The 22,747-nt window shown below is 44.6% G+C and overlaps 1 protein-coding gene across 1 annotated transcript in view; it reads left to right on the plus strand.

The window, feature by feature from the left end:
• The window catches only part of LOC112255243 (SLIT-ROBO Rho GTPase-activating protein 2-like), a 133,744-nt gene continuing 110,997 nt past the window's right edge, over positions 1-22,747 (plus strand). Inside the window, 1 exon segment of the mRNA XM_042324252.1 lies at positions 1-493. Within this exon segment, the coding sequence (XP_042180186.1) occupies positions 427-493 (67 nt within the window). The 5' untranslated portion in view covers positions 1-426.

The raw sequence follows: 22,747 nt of genomic DNA on the forward strand, positions 1-22,747 counted from the left end.
CCCCACTCTGACTCTAGGTGGAAGAGCAGAGAACCACGGAGCCAAGCCATCCTCCGACCGTCGTGGTTACAGCCACTCACTGAAGGACTAAACTTTTTGGGAGTCTCCTCATCCGGCCGTGCTGGCTGACTGGTTATTGTTGGTTTAGGGGAATGCATCTCTCCTCTGCTCTATAAACGGGTTTGGGAACGCATTGAGGAAGGGGTCCACACGAATGGGAATACGGCAGCGCCAAACTCTTGCAATGCGGCCAGAGTGAAGGGGGTAGAAGACAATACCATTCCACGGGCTGTGGGGCTGCTCGCTATCAATATTTCAGTGGGGTCTGCTTCCAAGCGAATAGTTACAGTTCCATTTTTTTCTTCTCTGATTGCTCCTATAACCCATTATTGCGACGAATAGTGTTTTTGATTAGAAGAACAAGCCATGACGTCTACGGCCAAATTCCGAAAGGACAAGGAGATCGTAGCCGAATATGAGACTCAAGCCAAAGGTAATACTTTTCTACCAAGTTTTATATTGTTATAAATGCTGTTCCTTGCGCCCATGTTGGCTATCCAGCCCACAATGCCTTGGCGCATTTATTTTCCGCTTCGTGGATACGTCAACGTGGATCAGTTATTCCTGTCTAAGCCTACCCCAATATTCAAACTAATAGCCTATTCATTTTACAAAGGGTAACACCGTGTGGTTCCTATTCGACGGGTTTAGTAGGCAGATTATTCTTGTTTAATTGTCATCATAGTCTACCGTGGTGTCACATCGAAGCGTTCTGTTTATTAAGAACATCTTGATAACCTATTTTATCGAGAGTAGCCTACCAAATTATCAGGCCCACAGTTGATAAAAATACATCTGATAGCCTTATGTCTGAATTACGCGGTATCGGTGCATCCATATACTGCATTAATAAGACAGTATGAAATGTGTTTTTGCTCTCCATGGGGATGTTATGTATGTAGCCTACAGATTCCACATGCCCGTGAAACAACGCAGGGCGTTTTCTCTCCCTGCAGGTCTCCCTGCCTTCTGGTGTGGTGCTAGGCATTCAGAACAACGTTAGGAATAGAGGACAGAATTATGAATTAAATGGCCCGTCGCCTCACGTGCGAGGGTCTGTCCGAGGTTCACCGTATGTCGCCTGAACCAAGGACATGGGCGCACGGGAGGGTTTTGGCGAGGTTTGTCACGGGCGAGTGGGGAGAGGATGAGAGGGGTAGTGTTTAGCGGGTTAACTGTTTACTCGCTGATGGTTCATCGATGTTTGCTGTCAAGGGGATCGTGGTATTTTCGTGGTTAGGGAGTCAGTCATACTAGATTTATATCTGAGTGGTAATACGGATTGGAGAGGAAACTGTAGAGTGAAAGAGAGGACAGGATATGATCCTCCTAATGAACAGCACTGCATCCACAGAAGATTAGGTGACCCCCCTGTTATGGGTCAGAGAAGGAGACAGAGAGGGGGACAGACACCACTTCATCATAAACTAGTCAGGTTAGCTGCATCCTAAGAGTCTGAAAGCGCTCCCCCCTCTCCTTACATCTTTAATTCACAACCCCTGCTATAACTATACCCAAATCCATCCATATAGGAGAAATTAATGGACAGGTTTCCAACAATGGACAGACGGGAAGAACAGGAGAGAGAAGGAGAAGAAACATTTGATTAAGTTGGCACAGTGTGTTTGTGACTGTAACAGACCAGTAAGACTAGCCCAGAGGCTGGCAGATGGCGATATTGAGTCATGTCATCTTACCGTCCAAATGCATTGTATTCCGCCGGCAGTACATTCGTTTCCCCGTGGACCGGTTTTTACCAAAAACATTTTCCATTCAGGCTGCAAAGGCTTCGATTTCCTCTTTATGCATATTTTCATTTTTACACCACAATGCTAGTGGCTGAATGCTAATCCCAGATGATGTGTATCGTGTTCAGCCAATCATGTTACAGCAGTCTGGTTTTTCACCCCTAACCTAATGCAGGGCTGTATCTCATTAGTGGAAACCAAGACTGAGAGAAAACAAACCGGCGTGAGCGTCAACGGTGTATTTTTCTCAAGTGTATGCGGAGCAATTCTGATAAAATAAGCCGATAAATGGCGTGGGTCGTTTGTTGCAAAGGAATTTGAGAAATTGTTATGATCTTCCCTGTGCTAAGTAGACTAGCTAAACATTTAGTTTAAAATGTATTGGTCTGTAAGCTAAGGTTTCAGTCAAATAAGATATATATTTGAAACAATGCAGCCCACCTGTGTTGATTTTGGTCGTATATAGCCTGGTCGTATATAGCCTGGTCGTATATAGCCTGGTCGTATATAGCCTGGTCGTATATAGCCTGGTCGTATATAGCCTGGTCGTATATAGCCTGGCCGTATATAGCCTGGTCGTATATAGCCTGGTCGTATATAGCCTAGTCGTATATAGCCTGGTCGTATATAGCCTGGTCGTATATAGCCTGGTCGTATATAGCCTGGTCGTATATAGCCTGGTCGTATATAGCCTGGTCGTATATAGCCTAGTCGTATATAGCCTGGTCGTATATAGCCTGGTCGTACATAGCCTGGTCGTATATAGCCTGGTCGTATATAGCCTAGTCGTATATAGCCTAGTCGTATATAGCCTGGTCGTATATAGCCTGGTCGTATATAGCCTAGTTGTATATAGCCTGGTCGTATATAGCCTAGTCGTATATAGCCTGGTCGTATATAGCCTAGTCGTATATAGCCTAGTCGTATATAGCCTGGTCGTATATAGCCTGGTCGTATATAGCCTAGTCGTATATAGCCTGGTCGTATATAGCCTGGTCGTATATAGCCTAGTCGTATATAGCCTAGTCGTATATAGCCTGGTCGTATATAGCCTGGTCGTATATAGCCTGGTCGTATATAGCCTGGTCGTATATAGCCTAGTCGTATATAGCCTGGTCGTATATAGCCTAGTCGTATATAGCCTGGTCGTATATAGCCTAGTCGTATATAGCCTGGTCGTATATAGCCTGGTCGTATATAGCCTGGTCGTATATAGCCTAGTCGTATATAGCCTGGTCGTATATAGCCTAGTCGTATATAGCCTAGTCGTATATAGCCTGGTCGTATATAGCCTGGTCGTATATAGCCTAGTCGTATATAGCCTGGTCGTATATAGCCTGGTCGTATATAGCCTAGTCGTATATAGCCTGGTCGTATATAGCCTAGTCGTATATAGCCTGGTCGTATATAGCCTAGTCGTATATAGCCTAGGCAGGCTGACCTGGAAAAATCGAGAGATAAGAGAGAATACTTTTATGTTAAACGAAGAGACTAGCTAAATTCTAGCTAAATTCTAGCTAAATTCTTCATGAACTGCTAGGATGTATCTACAACTTTCCTCACAGTTGGTGAGCCAGCATAACTGTTTGGTGCTGGCAGGCAGGTACAGTAGCTCCCATAGGACATTTAAGGCGAGTCAAAAGGAACACACAACAATAGTATGTAAGGGCTACATAGCGAACATAACAAATACAACTGTTTAAATGGATTCTCTTGACATTTAAGTTGTTTTTTGCAACGCGGTGCCTGTGAATTGACGCTCTTTACTCTCGCGCGCACATTTTGACGCGTCAAAAGAAACTGCAGCAGGCGTAAAATAAAATAAATGAACCTCTGGTCATATAGATTTAACCTGATTGCCTGAACGTGATACACAGGATTAGCATTTAGCCACTCTTGCATGGTGGTGGAAAATGGTGTTTCATAAGGAAAGTACACATATTTTACCAGTTTATTTCCTCTTTTCTCACCATTAAATAAAGTTAAGGAGGAGATCGAAGCCTATGCAGCCTGAATGGAAAATGTTTTAGGTACGAACCGGTCCACGAGGGATACGAATGTGTTTCCGGCTGCCATACACAGAAGAGAACAGAGGGGTAGAAAGAGAAGCTTTCATGGTCCAATGAGGAGGAGGCTGGGAAGTAGGCCCATACCTTTTCTCTCTCTTTCATTCTTTTCCCCCTTTCTCTCCCCACCCAGGGAATGGAGCATGAAAGCAGGTCAGAAGTATTCACAGATAGTATGGCTCTCTATTGCTTAGCAGCATCTCAATGGAGCCATAACCCTGTAGGATCTGGGTTGTTGGCAGTGACTTCTTGACCAGTGTTGGGGAGGAGTGAACTTCATGTTGTTAAATGAGTAATTTAAGTACATTTTGAAGTAGCTTGGTGGTATTTGAACTGAATTCAAATCTAGGTGCTGTTTTCAGTAGTTAATAACTGTTTTTTGCCATGTAGCGGTGTAGATAACTACTGGAACTACACACAACTTTTTTTGCAAAAATAAGATATGGGCAATAATTTCCTTCATTTTTTGGCATCAGACCTGCCCAATTCTCACTTGAAACATCGTTTTTGTGTTTAATAGCTAAATGACACATTCTGTTAACATATGACCCCAAAGTGAACTGGTCTTGTAGTTTGTTGTTGACATTTCAGATTTACATATGAGGATTTTTCACAAATTAGGTTGGATGTAGTTAACTAAAGTTACTTTGAAAAAGTAGTTAAGTAAACTATATTTCTCTTAAGGGTAGCTTTCGTGTAGCTTAACTTCATTCACTGTAAAGTAATTTGTAACTTGGTAAACTATCTTTTCAGAGTAGTTTCCCCAACACTGCTTCTTTCAGTGTAAAGTAATTTGTAACTTGGTAAACTATCTTTTCAGAGTAGTTTCCCCAACACTGCTTGTTGCCCTGAAGGCTGTTGCTGTTTTCCTACAATGACAGGGGTTTCATGCCTGGCCAAGTGTCTGAGGTTGCTGCAGTGAGTCTGCTTTCTGAAGCAGACAATGTGTTCTTACTAAAGTTTTATAAGAATGTACAACAATTTCAGGGAGTACACCTACGTCCTCTTTTTCTTCATGTTTTCTCCCATTTCATGCCCATCGGTGGTGTAGTGGCGCCAGGAGATTTGGATATACTCTAATGTAGCCAACGTTTTCCCAAACGGACCACCCAGCGAAGGAAAGGTGATCTGTGTGAAGTTCTATGAGAAACAGTAACACACTCTGAATGACCTAAAATGAGGAATCCCATATTAGTCTTTGAGTCAGGCCAACCCAAGCTGTACTGTGCAAGCAGGCTAATAGTAGGCCGTCTATTAAAACAGATAAATTAGCCTGTCAACTGAGTCACATGTTTCTGATTTTTGAATCCCCCCCCAGGTTTTCACTCTCAAAGTCACATATTTTTAATAGAAAAGGTCCATAACTATGCTTAAACCACATCAGGAGACCGATTTATTTATTTTTCCCCCATTTTTTGTTGTTGTGTAGTTACCCTTTAATTCAAGTGCACAGGCACCTAACACTGCTGTTCAGTTAGCAGTGTTTCTGTAGCACATGAGATGGAGGTCTGTAGCTACTCTGTAGCTTGTGAACTTTTCATTGAGATGGTTTCTGGGAAAGCCTTTCCATCTACAAGAACACGATTAGGCCTGTCATTAGCATCACTATATATTTTTCCCATTCCTTAATTGTTTTAAACCTGGACATTTTACTTCAGATAATGAGGCATGTCTCACCTTGATTCAAAGTAACCTATAACCAAAATGTTATAACGGTGGAGGCAATTCTTTTACGAAGACTTCCTTATTATGCGTTCTCCTGTTCTATTGGTTTTCTTTCAACTTTTATTTCATTGTCTAGCAGCCAAAGGCATTCTCCTAGTCACATTAGCAACCCATAATAGTTGTTGCATCTTTAGATCTCCCCTCTTTCTAAATGTCTAACAGATATTTCCATCTCTGTCCATGAAACCGTTTGCACGTGCATTTTAGAACGGTGTCTTTCCGCAAATTGCATTTTGTAACATTCGCGCTACTACTGCCGTGTGCACACCGCTGCGCCTAAAATGTGACGAAATAACAGTTCATCAACATTTGAAGCTAAGCGTTCTGTTCTGTTCCATCAGCCTTGTTCATTGATACGGCGTAGGCCTCCACTCCACTACTTTGATAGGCATCATGGGGATTAAGAAGTGAGTATACGCAATGCCCTCTGAAGAACAAGTGGATTTGCAGCGTATAGCTGTGTATATCCTCCACGACACCACTGATGCCCATTGAACATGGCAGTGTTGAGCTTGTGGATCGATTCCACGTGGTTACAGGGTTAATTCCACATGGTTACAGGGTTAATTCCACATGGTTACAGGGTTAAAAGAGAAACAGCTCAAAGGCTTAAGTTTAGGTATACATTTTGAGTGGTTAAGGTTAGGGCTATGGTTTGGGGAAAGCTTCAAACATAATTTAAAAAACGATGCGTTTTAAGTATCATCAAGTACTCTCCCTGCTTGTTAGAGAATTGTGAATTGCCGTTGTGCGGTGGTCTAAGGGTCGCGCTCTGGCTCTGAGCCTCGTCAGTTCCAGCGCTGCGCCATTGTTTTTGTTTTGGTGAGCGCCGACGAAGGCATATATCCACGTCCTCGGGACCTTTTCAACGTCCCAAATCGACGGCTCTTTCCTGTGACCAGCCTGTGTGGACAGATTGGCACCCTGGCATCAGTGGCGTGCTAGGGCTTTGAAACTCGTGAGTCTCCAGCAGGCTGGGTTAGCTGTGTGTCTGTCCCCTGCCGGGTCCTCCTGTTCCCCTGCCGAGGCCTCCTGTTCCCCTGCCGAGGCCTCCTGTTCCCCTACCACACCTGTCATCGCTGTCTTTAAACAGCGTACAGGGTAACCAGTCTGTGTTTTACCAGTTTGGAAAGGATTTCTATTGTGCTTACGAGTGTAAAAAGTCTACTGAACAAAGCATCTTTATTGATTTGTATTCCCCTATCTATCCCTCTCTCTTAATTCTGCTTGTATCTCTCTCTCTATCTCTCTCTGTATAGCTGTGGTGTCTCTCAATCCCAGCAGAGCCCCACTAAGACATTAATCTGCACCCTGCAACGAAAGCACATGTCGCCTCCAAGGAAAATGAATAGAAATCTACAGGCCTGATAGCAATATTGTGCCATGGCAGCTATACACACACACACACACACACACAGTTTATTCTGTCAGGTTCTTGAAAGGGGGAGGAGGTGATGGGATGTGGAGGTGTTGCCTGTCTGTCTTTTCCCCCGGCTCCCCCTTCTCCTCTTTCTCTCCGTCCTCAGGGCTGTTCTGGGACTCTGGGAAAATGCATGTATGCAACTCCTCAGTCCTTTATTCCCAGAACCAGCAGCTCAGCAGAATAGCACACCCCATTTCACAGCTCTGGAATTCCACAGGCAGACTTTTCCCCCCCTGTTATTTCCAGTCCAATCCCAGGTGGTGTGTGTGTGTGTGTGTGTGTGTGTGTGTGTGTGTGTGTGTGTGTGTGAGAGAGAGAGGAATGTCACTCCTACGGAGATGCAGGGACTCAAATGTTAAGAGGAAACGTAATCGTGATCACCATCTCGACTACGACACAATTACTCAAAACGCAGTTAGACAGTAACAACACACAAATGGACACGCACACACACACACACACACACACACACACACACACACGACGGTCTCAAGTGTGACACAGAGAGAGAACCACTCGCTCAAAGAGGCATCAGGTTGTTTTCCTAGGGAGATCCTCCGTCTTCTCTCTCTAGAAATAAACCCTGTCATATGTCTGAGAAAGGGTTTAAATTCTCCCTGTTGCATTGGTCAAACAAACAAGAATCCATTTATATTCCTGATAGAAATATTGATTGGAATGAGGTCTGAGTGTTGGAAGGCTGAACTCTGAGCTCTGAGCTGCCCTGATTCCGTAGGGAACCATTCTGGGGACGACAAATGAGAAATCGTAGTTCATATCTGCTTTAGGCTGTCCATCTACTCCGTCTCTCCCCCAAAAGATACTTGGTGGAGAGTTGCTATGGGTTCACACACTCGCGTTTACACATACACACACCACACAAACAGTTCTAAGCTCCATTGAGGAACGAAGCTGCCCTGTGATATTAAAATTGTCTGCCAGCTTAAGCAACTCTCTTGGAGACGTATGATGTCAATGGTGTGTGTGTGTGTCTGATTGTGAAAGGCTGATTTTGCTTCCACACAATGGCGGAAAATGGAGGAGGCACCATATGTGCGTTTTTAGAGTGTGTTTTGGTACCTCTACTTGCGTGTTCACAGGCTGACTTAATGTATATTTGATCAGACGGAGCACTAGGGAAAGAGTGGGCCAGCTGAATACTGAGTATGTTATGTCTATAGCAGAGTCTGCTGTTAAATGGGTCACAACCAGCAGACAGAGAGACAGAGAGAGAAAGACAAAGGGAATGATGGAGAGAGCAGAGGCCACCTGCTGCTAGAACTGTCTTTTTTTCAGGGGAGAATGTGGCACGGGACAAGTCCAGGTAGAACTGTCGACGTACCTCCTCCGTTTCCTGACAACCTAGTCCACCGTGGCTTTGTGCTGGTCTTACAGCAACGTGAGAACGTGCAGTGCCTCTCCGTCAGTATCCAGGGCAACCGAAAGCCAGACGACCATTTCTTAGTCAAACCGATAGAATTCAAACCTATTGAAACACTGGCCCCGTCTGCAATTACCTTCTAATCTGTCATCATCATACATGATTACTTGCCTGTGTGTGTACTGGTGCGTGTGTGTGTGTGTGTGTATGTTTATGCTAGTAGAGGCTTTGTAAAGCGGTCATTAAGTTCCCCTAATCTCCCATTGTCCACTTTAGTACGATCTCCTAACGACCCATAGTCAATTATTGCTGAACTGTGTGTGTGTGTTTCTAACGACCCACACTCAGAGGTGGATTGCAAGGCTCAATCAGATGACTGTTCACTCCATCTGTGTGTGAGAGAGCAAGGAAGTTTGTGAGTGTGTGTGAAGGAGAGAGAGTGGTAGTCTGTGTGAGGGAGGGGGAGAGATGGTGAGAGAGCGGTAGTCTGTGTGAGGGAGGAAGAGAGATGGAGAGCGAGCGGTAGTCTGTGTGTGAGGGAGGGGGAGAGATGGAGAGAGAGTGGTAGTCTGTGTGAGGGAGGGAGAGAGATGGTGAGAGAGCGGTAGTCTGTGTGAGGTAGGGAGAGAGATGGAGAGAGAGCGGTAGTCTGTGTGAGGGAGGGAGAGAGATGGAGAGAGAGAGAGCGGTAGTCTGTGTGAGGGAGGGAGAGAGATGGAGAGCGAGCGGTAGTCTGTGTGAGGGAGGGAAGAGGGGAGAGATGGTGAGAGAGCGGTAGTCTGTGTGTGAGGGAGGGGGAGAGATGGTGAGAGAGCGGTAGTCTGTGTGTGAGGGATGGGGAGAGAGCGGTAGTCTGTGTGAGGGAGGGAGAGAGATGGAGAGCGAGCGGTAGTCTGTGTGAGGGAAGGGGAGAGATGGTGAGAGAGCGGTAGTCTGTGTGTGAGGGAGGGGAGAGATGGTGAGAGAGCGGTAGTCTGTGTGTGAGGGATGGGGAGAGAGCGGTAGTCTGTGTGTGTGGGAGGGGAGAGAGCGGTAGTCTGTGTGTGAGGGAGGGGGAGAGAGCGGTTTTCTGTGTGTGAGGGATGGGGGAGAGCGGTAGTCTGTGTGTGTGGGAGGGGAGAGAGCGGTAGTCTGTGTGTGAGGGAGGGGGAGAGAGCGGTAGTCTGTGTGTGAGGGATGGGGAGAGAGCGGTAGTCTGTGTGTCTGTGTGTGTGAGGGAGGGGAGGAGCGGTTTTCTGTGTGTGAGGGAGAGAGCGGTAGTCTGTGTGTGAGGGAGGGGGAGAGAGCGGTTTTCTGTGTGTGAGGGAGGGGGAGAGAGGATCGGGAGTCAGTGTACAACACATATTGTGTGTGCGTGTACATGCTGCTTGCTTCTTGTTTGAGGCCTGATTCCATTTTGTCCTGAACCGCCAACCTATACCCCGGACATGGATACACACACACACACACACACACACACACACACACACACACACACACACACACACACACACACACACACACACACACACACACAGACAGACAGACAGACAGACAGACAGACAGACAGACAGACAGACAGACAGACAGACAGACAGACAGACAGACAGACAGACAGACAGACAGACAGACAGACAGACAGACAGACAGACAGACAGACAGACAGACAGACAGACAGACAGAGAAGCAGACAGAGAAGCAGAGACAGAAGCAGAAAGACAGACGGACGCTGTTGAGAAGGGCTGAATGTCGTGTTCCTGTATAAATAGAGGGACGGAGACAAATAAAGGTATACTGTAGGGAAAGAGACAGAGACAAATAAATGTATACTGTAGAGACAGAGACAAATAAAGGTATACTGTAGAGACAGAGACAAATAAAGGTATACTGTAGAGACAGAGACAAATAAAGGTATACTGTAGGGAAAGAGACAGAGACAAATAAATGTATACTGTAGAGACAGAGACAAATAAAGGTATACTGTAGACAAATAAATGTATACTGTAGAGACAGAGACAAAGAAAGAGACAGAGACAAATAAAGGTATACTGTAGAGACAGAGACAAATAAAGGTATACTGTAGAGACAGAGACAAATAAATGTATACTGTAGAGACAGAGACAAATAAAGGTATACTGTAGAGAAAGAGACAGAGACAAATAAAGGTATACTGTAGAGACAGAGGCAAATAAAGGTATACTGTAGAGACAGAGGCAAATAAAGGTATACTGTAGAGACAGAGGCAAATAAAGGTATACTGTAGAGACAGATACAAATAAAGGTATACTGTAGAGACAGAGACAAATAAAGGTATACTGTAGAGACAGAGACAAATAAAGGTATACTGTAGAGACAGAGACAAATAAAGGTATACTGTAGAGACAGAGACAAATAAAGGTATAGAGAGACAGAGACAAATAAAGTATACTGTAGAGACAGAGACAAATAAAGGTATACTGTAGAGACAGAGACAAATAAAGGTATACTGTAGAGACAGAGGCAAATAAAGGTATACTGTAGAGACAGAGACAAATAAAGGTATACTGTAGAGACAGAGACAAATAGAAAGAGACAAATAAAGGTATACAAATAAAGGTATACCGTAGAGAAAGAGACAGAGACAAATAAAGGTATACTGTAGAGACAGAGACAAATAAAGGTATACTGTAGAGACAGAGACAAATAAAGGTATACTGTAGAGAATGAGACAGAGACAAATAAAGGTATACTGTAGAGACAGAGACAGAGACAAATAAAGGTATACTGTAGAGACAGAGACAAATAAAGGTATACTGTAGAGACAGAGACAAATAAAGGTATACTGTAGAGACAGAGACAAATAAAGGTATACTGTAGAGACAGAGACAAATAAAGGTATACTGTAGAGACAGAGACAAATAAAGGTATACTGTAGAGAATGAGACAGAGACAAATAAAGGTATACTGTAGAGACAGAGACAGAGACAAATAAAGGTATACTGTAGAGACAGAGACAAATAAAGGTATACTGTAGAGACAGAGACAGAGGCAAATAAAGGTATACTGTAGAGACAGAGACAAATAAAGGTATACTGTAGAGAAAGAGACAAATAAAGGTATACTGTAGAGAAAGAGACAGAGACAAATAAAGGTATACTGTAGAGACAGAGACAAATAAAGGTATACTGTAGAGAAAGAGACAGAGACAAATAAAGGTATACTGTAGAGAAAGAGACAGAGACAAATAAAGGTATACTGTAGAGACAGAGACAAATAAAGGTATACTGTAGAGACATAGACAAATAAAGGTATACTGTAGAGACAGAGACAGAGGCAAATAAAGGTATACTGTAGAGAAAGAGACAGAGACAAATAAAGGTATACTGTAGAGACAGAGACAAATAAAGGTATACTGTAGAGAAAGAGACAGAGACAAATAAAGGTATACTGTAGAGACAGAGACAAATAAAGGTATACTGTAGAGACAGAGACAAATAAAGGTATACTGTAGAGACAGAGACAGAGACAAATAAAGGTATACTGTAGAGACAGAGACAAATAAAGGTATACTGTAGAGACAGAGACAAATAAAGGTATACTGTAGAGACAGAGACAAATAAAGGTATACTGTAGGGAAAGAGACAGAGACAAATAAAGGTATACTGTAGAGACAGAGACAAATAAAGGTATACTGTAGAGAAAGAGACAGAGACAAATAAAGGTATACTGTAGAGACAGAGGCAAATAAATGTATACTGTAGAGACAGAGGCAAATAAAGGTATACTGTAGAGACAGAGGCAAATAAAGGTATACTGTAGAGAAAGAGACAGAGACAAATAAAGGTATACTGTAGAGACAGACAAATAAAGGTATACTGTAGAGAAAGATACAGAGACAAATAAAGGTATACTGTAGAGACAGAGGCAAATAAAGGTATACTGTAGAGAAAGAGACAGAGACAAATAAAGGTATACTGTAGAGACAGACAAATAAAGGTATACTGTAGAGAAAGATACAGAGACAAATAAAGGTATACTGTAGAGACAGAGACAAATAAAGGTATACTGGAGAGACAGAGACAGAGAGACAGAGAAAGTTGTTGGTCCTTGCAGCTGATGGAGTGATCGGTACAGAGGATGCGTCATACCTGTTGAGGTGTGCACGCTTGTGTGTCTACGTGCGTGTGTGTGTCTACGTGTGTGTGTGTGTGTGTGTGTATGGTGCTAGCTGCATGTGTCTGTTCTCTGTGTTGACAGAGAAGAGGAAGAAGAGACATGTGCAGGAGAGGATGGAGGAGGCCAGATTCAAATGTGAAGGACGGATGGAAAGGGGAGGGTGGGGAGGGAGTGATGGAGGAATAGTGTATTTTTCTCCTTCACTTAGCAGAGAAACAGTTTGTTCCCAGGGTCTCTCCATCTGACAGGTGTGAGTGTGTGTGTGTGCACGCTGTGTCAGCACTATCTGCTGTCCAGTTAAAAATGGTCCCATTGACTTTCTTTCTGCTTCCTCTCTGTTCTACATTGAATGCATACATTTTGTTTAATTACACAGAGAAACACTCACACACCACCCAATTCAGAAACACAATTAGGCTAATATGCCGAGTCAGCCTTCTCCAAAGTACACACACCGCTGGGCTACACGCCGGTGAGAATGAATGGGCTGGGCATTTTCTCTCCTACTTACCATGTTGATTCTGAACAGCTTGTGTATTGACCGTTAGTGTGTGTGTGTGTGTGTGTGTGTGTGTGGGGGGGGGATTATTGATTTAAATGGAAGATTGCAGAATTAGGTTGCTGTTAAACATTCTGATTTGTTTCATCCTTCCAACTAAAAGTCCCAATACGACATTCATGAAGGCATGTCGGGACACGCTTTCCGGATGTGACGTAAGGAGGAGCAGTAGACGCGCAGGAGTGTTTTATTTATTCTGTATCAGCCCCCTCCATTTTTAAAAAACACTTCTACAGCTCGCAGACTTTTAGAATAGGGACTCTTATACCTCTGGCTTTCCCCTACTGGCTGCCCACGAGCAGCCTGGAAACACCTGACTTATTAGCAGTTCAGCACATCAGCATTTCTCCTACTGTTACGCCAAATTAAGATACACCTTTCCCATCATAGTAGACATTGAACGTCTATAACCAAACTGTTACACCAAACTGGCCCCTAAACCCCCAAACAAAAATGTGAATAATAGTTTGGGTTGGGAGGGTTGAAAATATCTTTAAACTGCAAACTTGTCTCTCAGCCTTATGGCAAAATGTGTAGAATAGCAGGAAATGAGTTTCAAAACGGCAAAGTTATCTCTCTGCCTCATGGCAAAATGTGTAGAATAGCAGGAAATGAGTTTCAAAACGGCAAAGTTATCTCTCCCTTATGGCAAAATGTGTAGAATAGCAGGAAATGAGTTTCAAAACGGCAAAGTTATCTCTCTGCCTCATGGCAAAATGTGTAGAATAGCAGGAAATGAGTTTCAAAACGGCAAAGTTATCTCTCTGCCCCATGGCAAAAAGTATAGAATTACAGGAAATGAGCTTTCAAACTTAATTCTTTTCTCTTAGCCCCATTACAAAATGTGTAAATAGTATTATAAAACTGCAGATGTTTCTCTCTGCACTATGGAAAAATGTGTTGAAATGCAGTAAGTTAGCTGAGGGTGGGGGACCACCAGAGGTCGTTGCCTGGGGCCCCAAATGCGGTAGTCCGGCCCTGTAGCTAGCCACATGCTAACCTGATTGCTACTACTAGCAGCAGTAAATCCAGGTAACTATCATGGCTAACACAAACATTAGCTACCATGAAATCCTGCAATGTATTGTTGGTATATACGTTTTTGATAAATGTCATTCAAACGGAGAAAATCGAAGTGTGTAATTATTATTATTATTTTTAATAAACTTTTGCATAAAGATCTTTTTAGATGGAATATCATCCATCTACATTGTTAAATTTGTGGAAATGTATTGTGCTATACTATGGTATGTAGAAGAAGGGTGTGGTAATGAGAGAGAGAGAGCGAGATGAAAAACAGCCCATGGCGCAAGGTAGGAGAGGTTAAAGTTCAGGTTTTGGAAGAATGGCGATCATTGGTGCCAGATGTTCTATCTATGCTCATTGGATACTATCTATCCTCATTAGATAACAGATGTTCAAACCGCTCTGATTGGTGAATGCAAACACACAGGCCACTGCCCCTTAAACGCACACTCATTACTGAGGCATGCTGGGATTGTGCAATGGCTCCTTTGCCTCACAGTCAGGTGTTCCTGCTTTGATGTGTGCACTGTGTAACTGCTATGTGTTTTGCATGGCGTCAGCTGAAGCATTCGTCAACAGTAGACAGTCCTGTATGCAGGGCAACTGTACTGTCTGTCTGAAGAATAGAAACAGGTTAGCTGTTTTTTGTTCCCCAGCCATAAGCCACCTTGAAGATATTTTATAATAACTTTATTGCTCAATTGTACACAAGGTCCAACCAAAAGTTGACTTCTGTTTTTAATCCAACCGCTCCAAAAGACACATACATTTTTTGGGGGGGTGGAGAGGTGCTAGGTGCTGCCACACTGAGACCTCGGGGAGCTGTTGTTGTGGGGTTTAATTGCCTTGCTCAAGGGCATAACCAATCAATCAATCAAATGTATTTATCACGCCCTTTTTACATCAGCAGATGTCACAAAGTGCTTATACAGAAAATCCAGCCTAAAACCCCAAACAGCAAGCAAATGCAGATGAAGCACGGTGGTTAGGATAAACTAGAAAGGCATGAACCTAGGAAGAAACCTAGAGAGGAACCAGGCTCTGAGGGGTGGCCAGTCCTCTTCTGACTGTGCCAGGTGGAGATTATAAGAGTACATGGCCATTTAAGGCCAGATTGTTCTTCAAGTTGTTAGTAAACTCAGGAAAAAAAGAAATGTCCCTTTTTCAGGACCCTGTCTTTCAAAGATAATTCGTAGAAATCCAAATAACTTAACAGATCTTCATTGTAAAGGGTTTAAACACTGTTTCCCATGCTTGTTCAATGAACCATAAACAATGACTGAAAATGCACCTGTGGAACGGTCGTTAAGACACTAACAGCTTACAGACGGTAAGCAATTAAGGTCACAGTTATGAAAACCCAGGACACTAAAGAGGCCTTTCTACTGACTCTGAAAAACACAAAAAGAAAGATGCCCAGGTTCCCTGCTCACCTACGTGAACGTGCCTTAATCATGCTGCAAGAAGGCATGAGGACTGCAGATGTGGCCAGGGTAATAAATTGCAATGTCCGTACAGATGCCTAAGACAGCGCTACAGTGAGACAGGATGGACAGCTGACCGTCCTCACAGTGGCAGACCACGTGTAACAACACCTGCACAGGATTGGTACATCTGAACATCACACCTGTGGGACAGGTACAGGATGGCAACAACAACTCCCCGAGTTACACCAGAAACGTACAGTCCCTCCATCAGTGCTCAGACTGTCTGCAATAGGCTGAGAGAGGCTGGACTGAGGGCTTGTAGGCCTGTTGTAAGGCAGGTCCTCACCAGACATCACTGGCAACAACGTCGTCTATGGGCACAAACCCACCGCCGCTGGTCCAGACAGGACTGGCAAAAAGTGCTCTTCACTGACGAGTAGCAGGTTTTGTCTCACCAGGGGTGATGATCGGATTTGTGTTTATCGTCGAAGGAATGAGCGTTACACCGAGGCCTGTACTCTGGAGCGGGATCGATTTGGAGGTGGAGGGTCCGTCATGGTCTGGGGCGGTGTGTCACAGCATCATCGGACTGAGCTTGTTGTCATTGCAGGCAATCTCAACTCTGTGCGTTACAGGGAAGACATCCTCCTCCCTCATGTGGTACCCTTCCTGCAGGCTCATCCTGACATGACCCTCCAGCATGACAATGCCACCAGCCATACTGCTCGTTCTGTGCGTGATTTCCTGCAAGACAGGAATGTCAGTGTTCTGCCATGGACAGTGAAGAGCCTGGATCTCAGTCCCATTGAGCACTTCTGGGACCTGTTGGATGAGGGTGAGTGCTAGGCCCATTCCCCCCAGAATAGTCTGGGAACTTGCAGGTGCCTTGGTGGAAGAGCTGGGTAACATCTCATAGCAAGAACTTGCAAATCTGGTGCAGTCCATTAGGAGGAGATGCACTGCAGTACTTAATGCAGCTGGTGGCCCCCCCCTTTGTTCAGGGACACATTATTCCATTTCTGTTAGTCACATGTCTGTGGAACTTGTTCAGTTTATGTCTCAGTTGTTGAATCTTGTTACGTTCATACAAATATTTACACATGTTAAGTTTAGATGACCAGCAGGGTCAAATAATAATCAAAGTGGTTGTAGAGGGTGCAACAGGTCAGTCAGTCCCGCAGGAGTAAATGTCAGTTGGCTTTTCATAGCCGAGCATTCAGAGGTCGAGACAGCAGGTGCGGTAGAGAGAGAGCGTCGAAAGCAGAAGGTCTGGGACAAGGTAGTACGTCCGGTGAACAGGTCAGGGTTCCCTAGCCGCAGGCAGAACAGTTGAAACTGGAGCAGCAGCATGACCAGGTGGACTGTGGACAGCAAGGAGTCATCAGGCCAGTTAGTCCTGAGGCATGGTCCCAGGTCCTCCGGAAGGGGAGGGCGAGAGAATTAGAGGGAGCATACATAAATTCACACAGGACATGAGATATAACAGACTGACCCTAGTCCCCGCCACAGAGACTATTGTAGCATAGATACTGGGGACTGAGACAGGGGTGAGTCGGGGGACACTGTGGCCCCGTCCGACAATACCCCCAGACAGGGCCAACCAGGCAGTATATAACCCCACCCACTTTGCCAAAGCACAGCCCCCACACCACTAGAGGGATATCAACAGACCACGAACTTACTACCCTGACACAAGGCTGAGTATAGCCCACGTAGATCTCCTCAACCGCACAAGCCCGAGGGAGGCGCAAAACCGGACAGGAAAATCACGTCAGTGACTCAACCCACTCAAGTGACGCACCCCTCCTAGGGACGGCATGGAAGAGCACTAGTGAGCCAGTGACTCAGCCCCTGTAATATGGTCAGAGGCAGAGAATCCCAGTGGAGAGAAGGGAGCCGGCCAGACCATGGAATCTAGGATTTGAGGTGGGACCAAGTCACAAGCAAGTCGAGTCCCAAGTAGAACGGGTCAAGTCCATGCGGCGCATTCTAAGGGCAAGTCGAGTCCCAAGTAGAACGGGTCAAGACCTCGAGTCAAGTCCATGCCGTCCAGTCTAAGAGCAAAGTCGAGTCACGAGTAGAACGGGTCAAGACCTCGAGTCAAGTCCATGCCGTGCAGTCTAAGAGCAAAGTCGAGTCACGAGTTTGCAAGTCAAGTAAAAAAAAAAATCATAACATGCAACAACTACAAATCTTTGTCTATTTATTGAGGCCTTTTTCATTATTTTGTCTTCAACACGTTTGGATGATGTCATTGTAAAATAGGGACCTTGTAGCAGTGGTAAGGGCATGACATCAGCAGAAGACAAGGCAGGTTGATGTGCTCAGTGTAGACGTATTTACAGGTCTTGGTGATCCAATGATGAAAGCACCATATAATACAAAACATACAAGTAGATTGACCCAACATGCACAGGCAACAGGCCTCTGTATCAGACTTAACCTGTCCTATCTGAACGAATGCAAGTAGAGGGCCAGACTGTACAGCCTGGTTCCCCTCGAGAAATCAATTCAAATCTGTCAAACAGGAACTAAAACATGTAGTCTCTTGTGAATCTTATGCCAGCAAAGCCACTATGCAACACAAAACTGAACAATACATTCATTGTATTATAACGGTGACAAACAGTACCCTCAAACCCAAGTGGCGCAGGGGTCTATGGCACTGCATCTCAGCGCTAGAGATGTCACTACAGACCCTGGTTCGATTCTAGGCTGTATCACAACATTACAAACCTAGCCAGATAAAGTCAAGTGTCAAGGCTCCAAGTCTTAAGTCATTTTATTTTCTATCAAGTCGTCAAATGTATGACTCAAGTCTGTCTCGAGTTCAAGTCATGTGACTCGAATCCACAACTCTGCAGCAACCCTCCGGTTGCCAGCTCCCTTCCCTAACAGATTTTTCCCATCGTACCTGGGATTTGAACTGGCAACCCACTGGTTGCTGGCTCTCCTGTCTAACTACTCAGTATGTTTCTTCAGCCCCTCATATGTTGTCTTGAAGCATAGTTGGAGGTCAGAGCTGTATGTGTGTGTCATGGAAGGTTTCCGTTTCTCTCTGTGCTCCTGGTGCCACGCTCTGCCTAGTGACAATGCGCACTCGCGCACACACACGCGCACGCTAGCACACACACACACACACACTCACAGCAACCGCAGAGCAACCGGTGAGAGTGTGTAAGAATGTGAAACATGAGCCTTGCACTCGGACACCCCTCTCTTTCTCTCTTTCTTTCTCTCTGGCTACGTGTGAGCCGAACAATGAGAGCAGTGTCAGGAGCACCAGTCCAAAACACTCCTTCTCTGCTATGTCTCCCCCCCCTTCTCTCCTCTCTTTAGTAATGTTTGTCAGTTATGATGAAATCTGACACATTAGCTTTAGACACGCCCGCTGAGGCTGCTTGGCCCAATAATCCCAATAATCACTCCTGTGTGTGTGTGTGTGTGTGTGTCCCAGAGAGATAGGATGTTGGTGCTGGTGGGAAAAGTTGATAGCAATAGGAACACTGAGCTCTATATAAAGCCCAGGTTTAAACAAAGACACACACTTTCCGGTTTAAATATTGCAGTCGTACACACACTGAGACACGGACACAGATGAGGACACACACAGCATGTATGTTCATATGTGTGTTCGTATTTAACCCTCTCCTCTCTCCCCAGCCTGTCATACACGCACACAAACACACACACACACACACACACACACACACACACACACACACACACACACACATCCAGTATTGATTGATTGTTTTACGGAGGAGAGAAGAAAGACCAGCAGCTGTAAATAAACTGGGATGAGTGATACAATAAAAACACACAGACAAGTCCCATGGTGAGAGAGGATACAGGTTTCTGCATTATGTAGATTGTGTGTGTGTGTGTGTGTGTGTGTGTGTGTGTGTGTGTGTGTGCGACAGGCTGGGGAGAGAGGAGAGGGTTAAATTATGTAGATTATGTAGTGTGTGTGTGCGACAGGCTGGGGAGAGAGGAGAGGGTTAAATTATGTAGTGTGTGTGTTTGTGTGTGTGTGTGTGTGTGCGACAGGCTGGGGAGAGAGGAGAGGGTTAAATTATGTAGATTATGTAGTGTGTGTGTGCGACAGGCTGGGGAGAGAGGAGAGGGTTAAATTATGTAGTGTGTGTGTGTGTGTTTGTGTGTGTGTGTGTGTGCGACAGGCTGGGGAGAGAGGAGAGGGTTAAATTATGTAGTGTGTGTGTGTGTGTGTGTGTGCGTGCGTGTGTGTGTATCTGGGATGAATGTGAACATGCTTCCTGGGAGATCCTTTCGATGGAGCGAGGGCGGGAGCCGCCACTTGCCCACTGGTATACACCACAGTGCATTCTGGGATAGGACTGCGAGGTCCTAGGTCAGCGTTTCCCAAACTCGGTCCTCGGGACCCAAGGGGTGGTCGTTTTAAATGTTTTAACCTAACAGTACACAGTGATGATAAGTTGATTATTTGAATCGGCTGTGTTGTGCACCCCTTGTAGTCCTGATAACCAAGTTTGAGAAACCCTGTCCTCGGTGGTGCAGAATGGCTTCGAACCTCAAGGACTAGTGATGTGACAGGCCAAGTCAGTATCACCAAGCCACTAGAGGAGAGAGGATTGCTTCACACTGCAAAGATAAGGTTCTCTCCTTTTGTAGTGTAGTGATATTTATCATGTATGATACAGTGGAAGTCGGAAGTTTACATACACCTTAGCCAACTATATTTCATCTCAGTTTTTCAATTCCTGACATTTAATCCTAGTAAAAATTCCCTGTCTTAGGTCAGTTTGGATCACCACTTTATTTTACGAATGTGAAATGTCAGAATAATAGTAGAGAGAATGATTTATTTCAGCTTTTATTTCTTTATTTCTTTCATCATAATCCCAGTGGGTCAGAAGTTTACATACACTCAATTAGCATTTGGTAGCATGGCCTTTAAATTGTTTAACTTGTGTCAAATGTTTCGGGTAGCCTTCCACAAGCTTCCCAGATTAAGTTGAATGGGTGAATTTTGGGTCATTCCTCCTGACAGAGCTGGTGTAACTGAGTCAGGTTTGTAGGCCTCCTTGCTCGCAGACGCTTTTTCAGTTCTGCCCCCCAATGTTCTATAGGATTGAGGTCAGGGCTTTGTGATGGCCACTCCAATACCTTGACTTTGTTGTCCTTAAGCCATTTTGCCACAACTTTGGAAGTATGCTTGGGGTCATTGTCCACTTGAAAGACCCATTTGCGACCAAGCTTTAACTTCCTGACTGATGTCTTCAGATGTTGCTTCAATATATCCACATAATTTTCCGCCCTCATGATGCTATCTATTTTGTGAAGTGCACCAGTCCCTCTTGAAGCAAAGCAACCCCACAACATAATGCTGCCACCCCCGTGCTTCACGGTTGGGATGGTGTTCTTAGGCATGCAAGCCTAACAGTTCTATTTTTGTTTCATCAGACTAGAGGACATTTCTCCAAAAAATACAATCTTTGTCCCCATGTGCAGTTGCAAACCGTAGTCTGGCTTTTTTATGGCGGCTTTGAAGCAGTGGTTTCTTCCTTGCTGAGCGGCCTTTCAGGTTGTGTTTCGATATAGGACTCGTTTTTCTGTGGATATAGATACTTTTGTACCTGCTTCCTCCAGCATCTTCAAAATGTCCTTTGCTGTTGTTCTGGGATTGATTTGCACTTTTCACACCAAAGTACGTTCATCTCTAGGAGGCAGAACGCATCTCCTTCCTGTGCTGTATGACAGCTGTGGGGTCCCATGGTGTCTATACTTGCGTACTATTGTTTGTACAGATGAACGTGGTCCCTTCAGGCGTTTGGAAATTGCACCCAAGGATGAACCAGACTTGTGGAGGTCTACAGTTTTCTGAGGTCTTGTGTGATTTCTTTTGATTTTCCCATGATGTCAAGCAAAGAGGCACTGAGTTTGAAAGTAGGCCTTGAAATACATCCACAGGTACACCTCAACTTGACTCAAATGATGTCAATTAGCCTATCATAAGCTTCTAAAGCCATGACATCATTTTCTGGAATTTTCCAACTGTTTAAAGGTACTTTAAACGTAGTGTATGTAAACTTCTGACCCACTGGAATTGTGATACAGTGAAATAATCTGTCTGTAAACAATTGTTGTAAAAATGACTTGTGTCATGCACACAGTAGATGCACACAGTACTAACCTACTTGCCAAAACTATAGCTTGTTAACAAGAAATTATGTGGAGTGGTTGAAAAACAAGTTTTAATGACTCCAACCTAAGTGTATGTAAACTTTCGACTTCAACTGTATATGCATATTATATACAGTACATTTTGAAAGTATTCAGACCCCTTGACTTTTTCCATATTTTGTTACGTTACAACTTTATTCTAAAAAGGATCAAATAGTTTTTTCCCCCATCAATCTACACACAATACTTCATGATGACAAAGCAAAAACAGGTTTTGAGACAAGACCCTTTACTCAGTACTTTGTTGAAGCACCTTTGGCAGCGATTACAGCCTCGTCTTCTTGGGTATGACGCTACAAGCTTGGCACACCTGTATTTGGGGAGTTTCTCCCATTCTTCTCTGCAGATCCTCTCAAGCTCTGTCAGGTTGAATGGGGAGCGTCGCTGCACAGCTATTTTAAGGTCTCTCCAGAAATGTTTGATTGGTTTCCAGTCCGTTTTCTGGCTGGGCCACTCAAGGACATTCAGGGACTTGTCCCAAAGCCACTCCTGCGTTGTCTTGGCTGTGTGCTTAGGGTCGTTGTCCCATTAGAAGGTGAACTTTCCTGAACGCTCTGGAGCAGGTTTTCTTCAAGTTTCTCTCTGTACTTTGCTCCGTTCATCTTTCCCTCGATCCTGACTAGTCTCCCTGTCCCTGCCGCTGAAACATATCCCCACAGCATGATGTTGCCACCACCATGCTTCGCCGTAGGGATTGTGCCAGGTTTCCTCCAGGCGTGACGCTTGGCATTCAGGCCAAAGAGTTCAATCTTGGTTTCATCAGACCAGAGAATCTTGTTTCTCATGGTCTGAGATTCCTTTAGGTGCCTTTTGGGAAACTCCAAGCGGAGGAGTGGCTTCCATCTGAACACTCTACCATAAAGGCCTGATTGGTTGAGTACTGGAGAGATGTTTGTCCTTCTAGAAGGTTCTCCCATCTCCACAGAGGAACTTTGGAGCTCTGTCAGAGTGACCATCAGGTTCTTGGTCACCT

Source organism: Oncorhynchus tshawytscha, linkage group LG07, assembly GCF_018296145.1.
Source record: "Oncorhynchus tshawytscha isolate Ot180627B linkage group LG07, Otsh_v2.0, whole genome shotgun sequence".
Classification (NCBI taxonomy): Eukaryota; Metazoa; Chordata; class Actinopteri; order Salmoniformes; family Salmonidae; genus Oncorhynchus; species Oncorhynchus tshawytscha.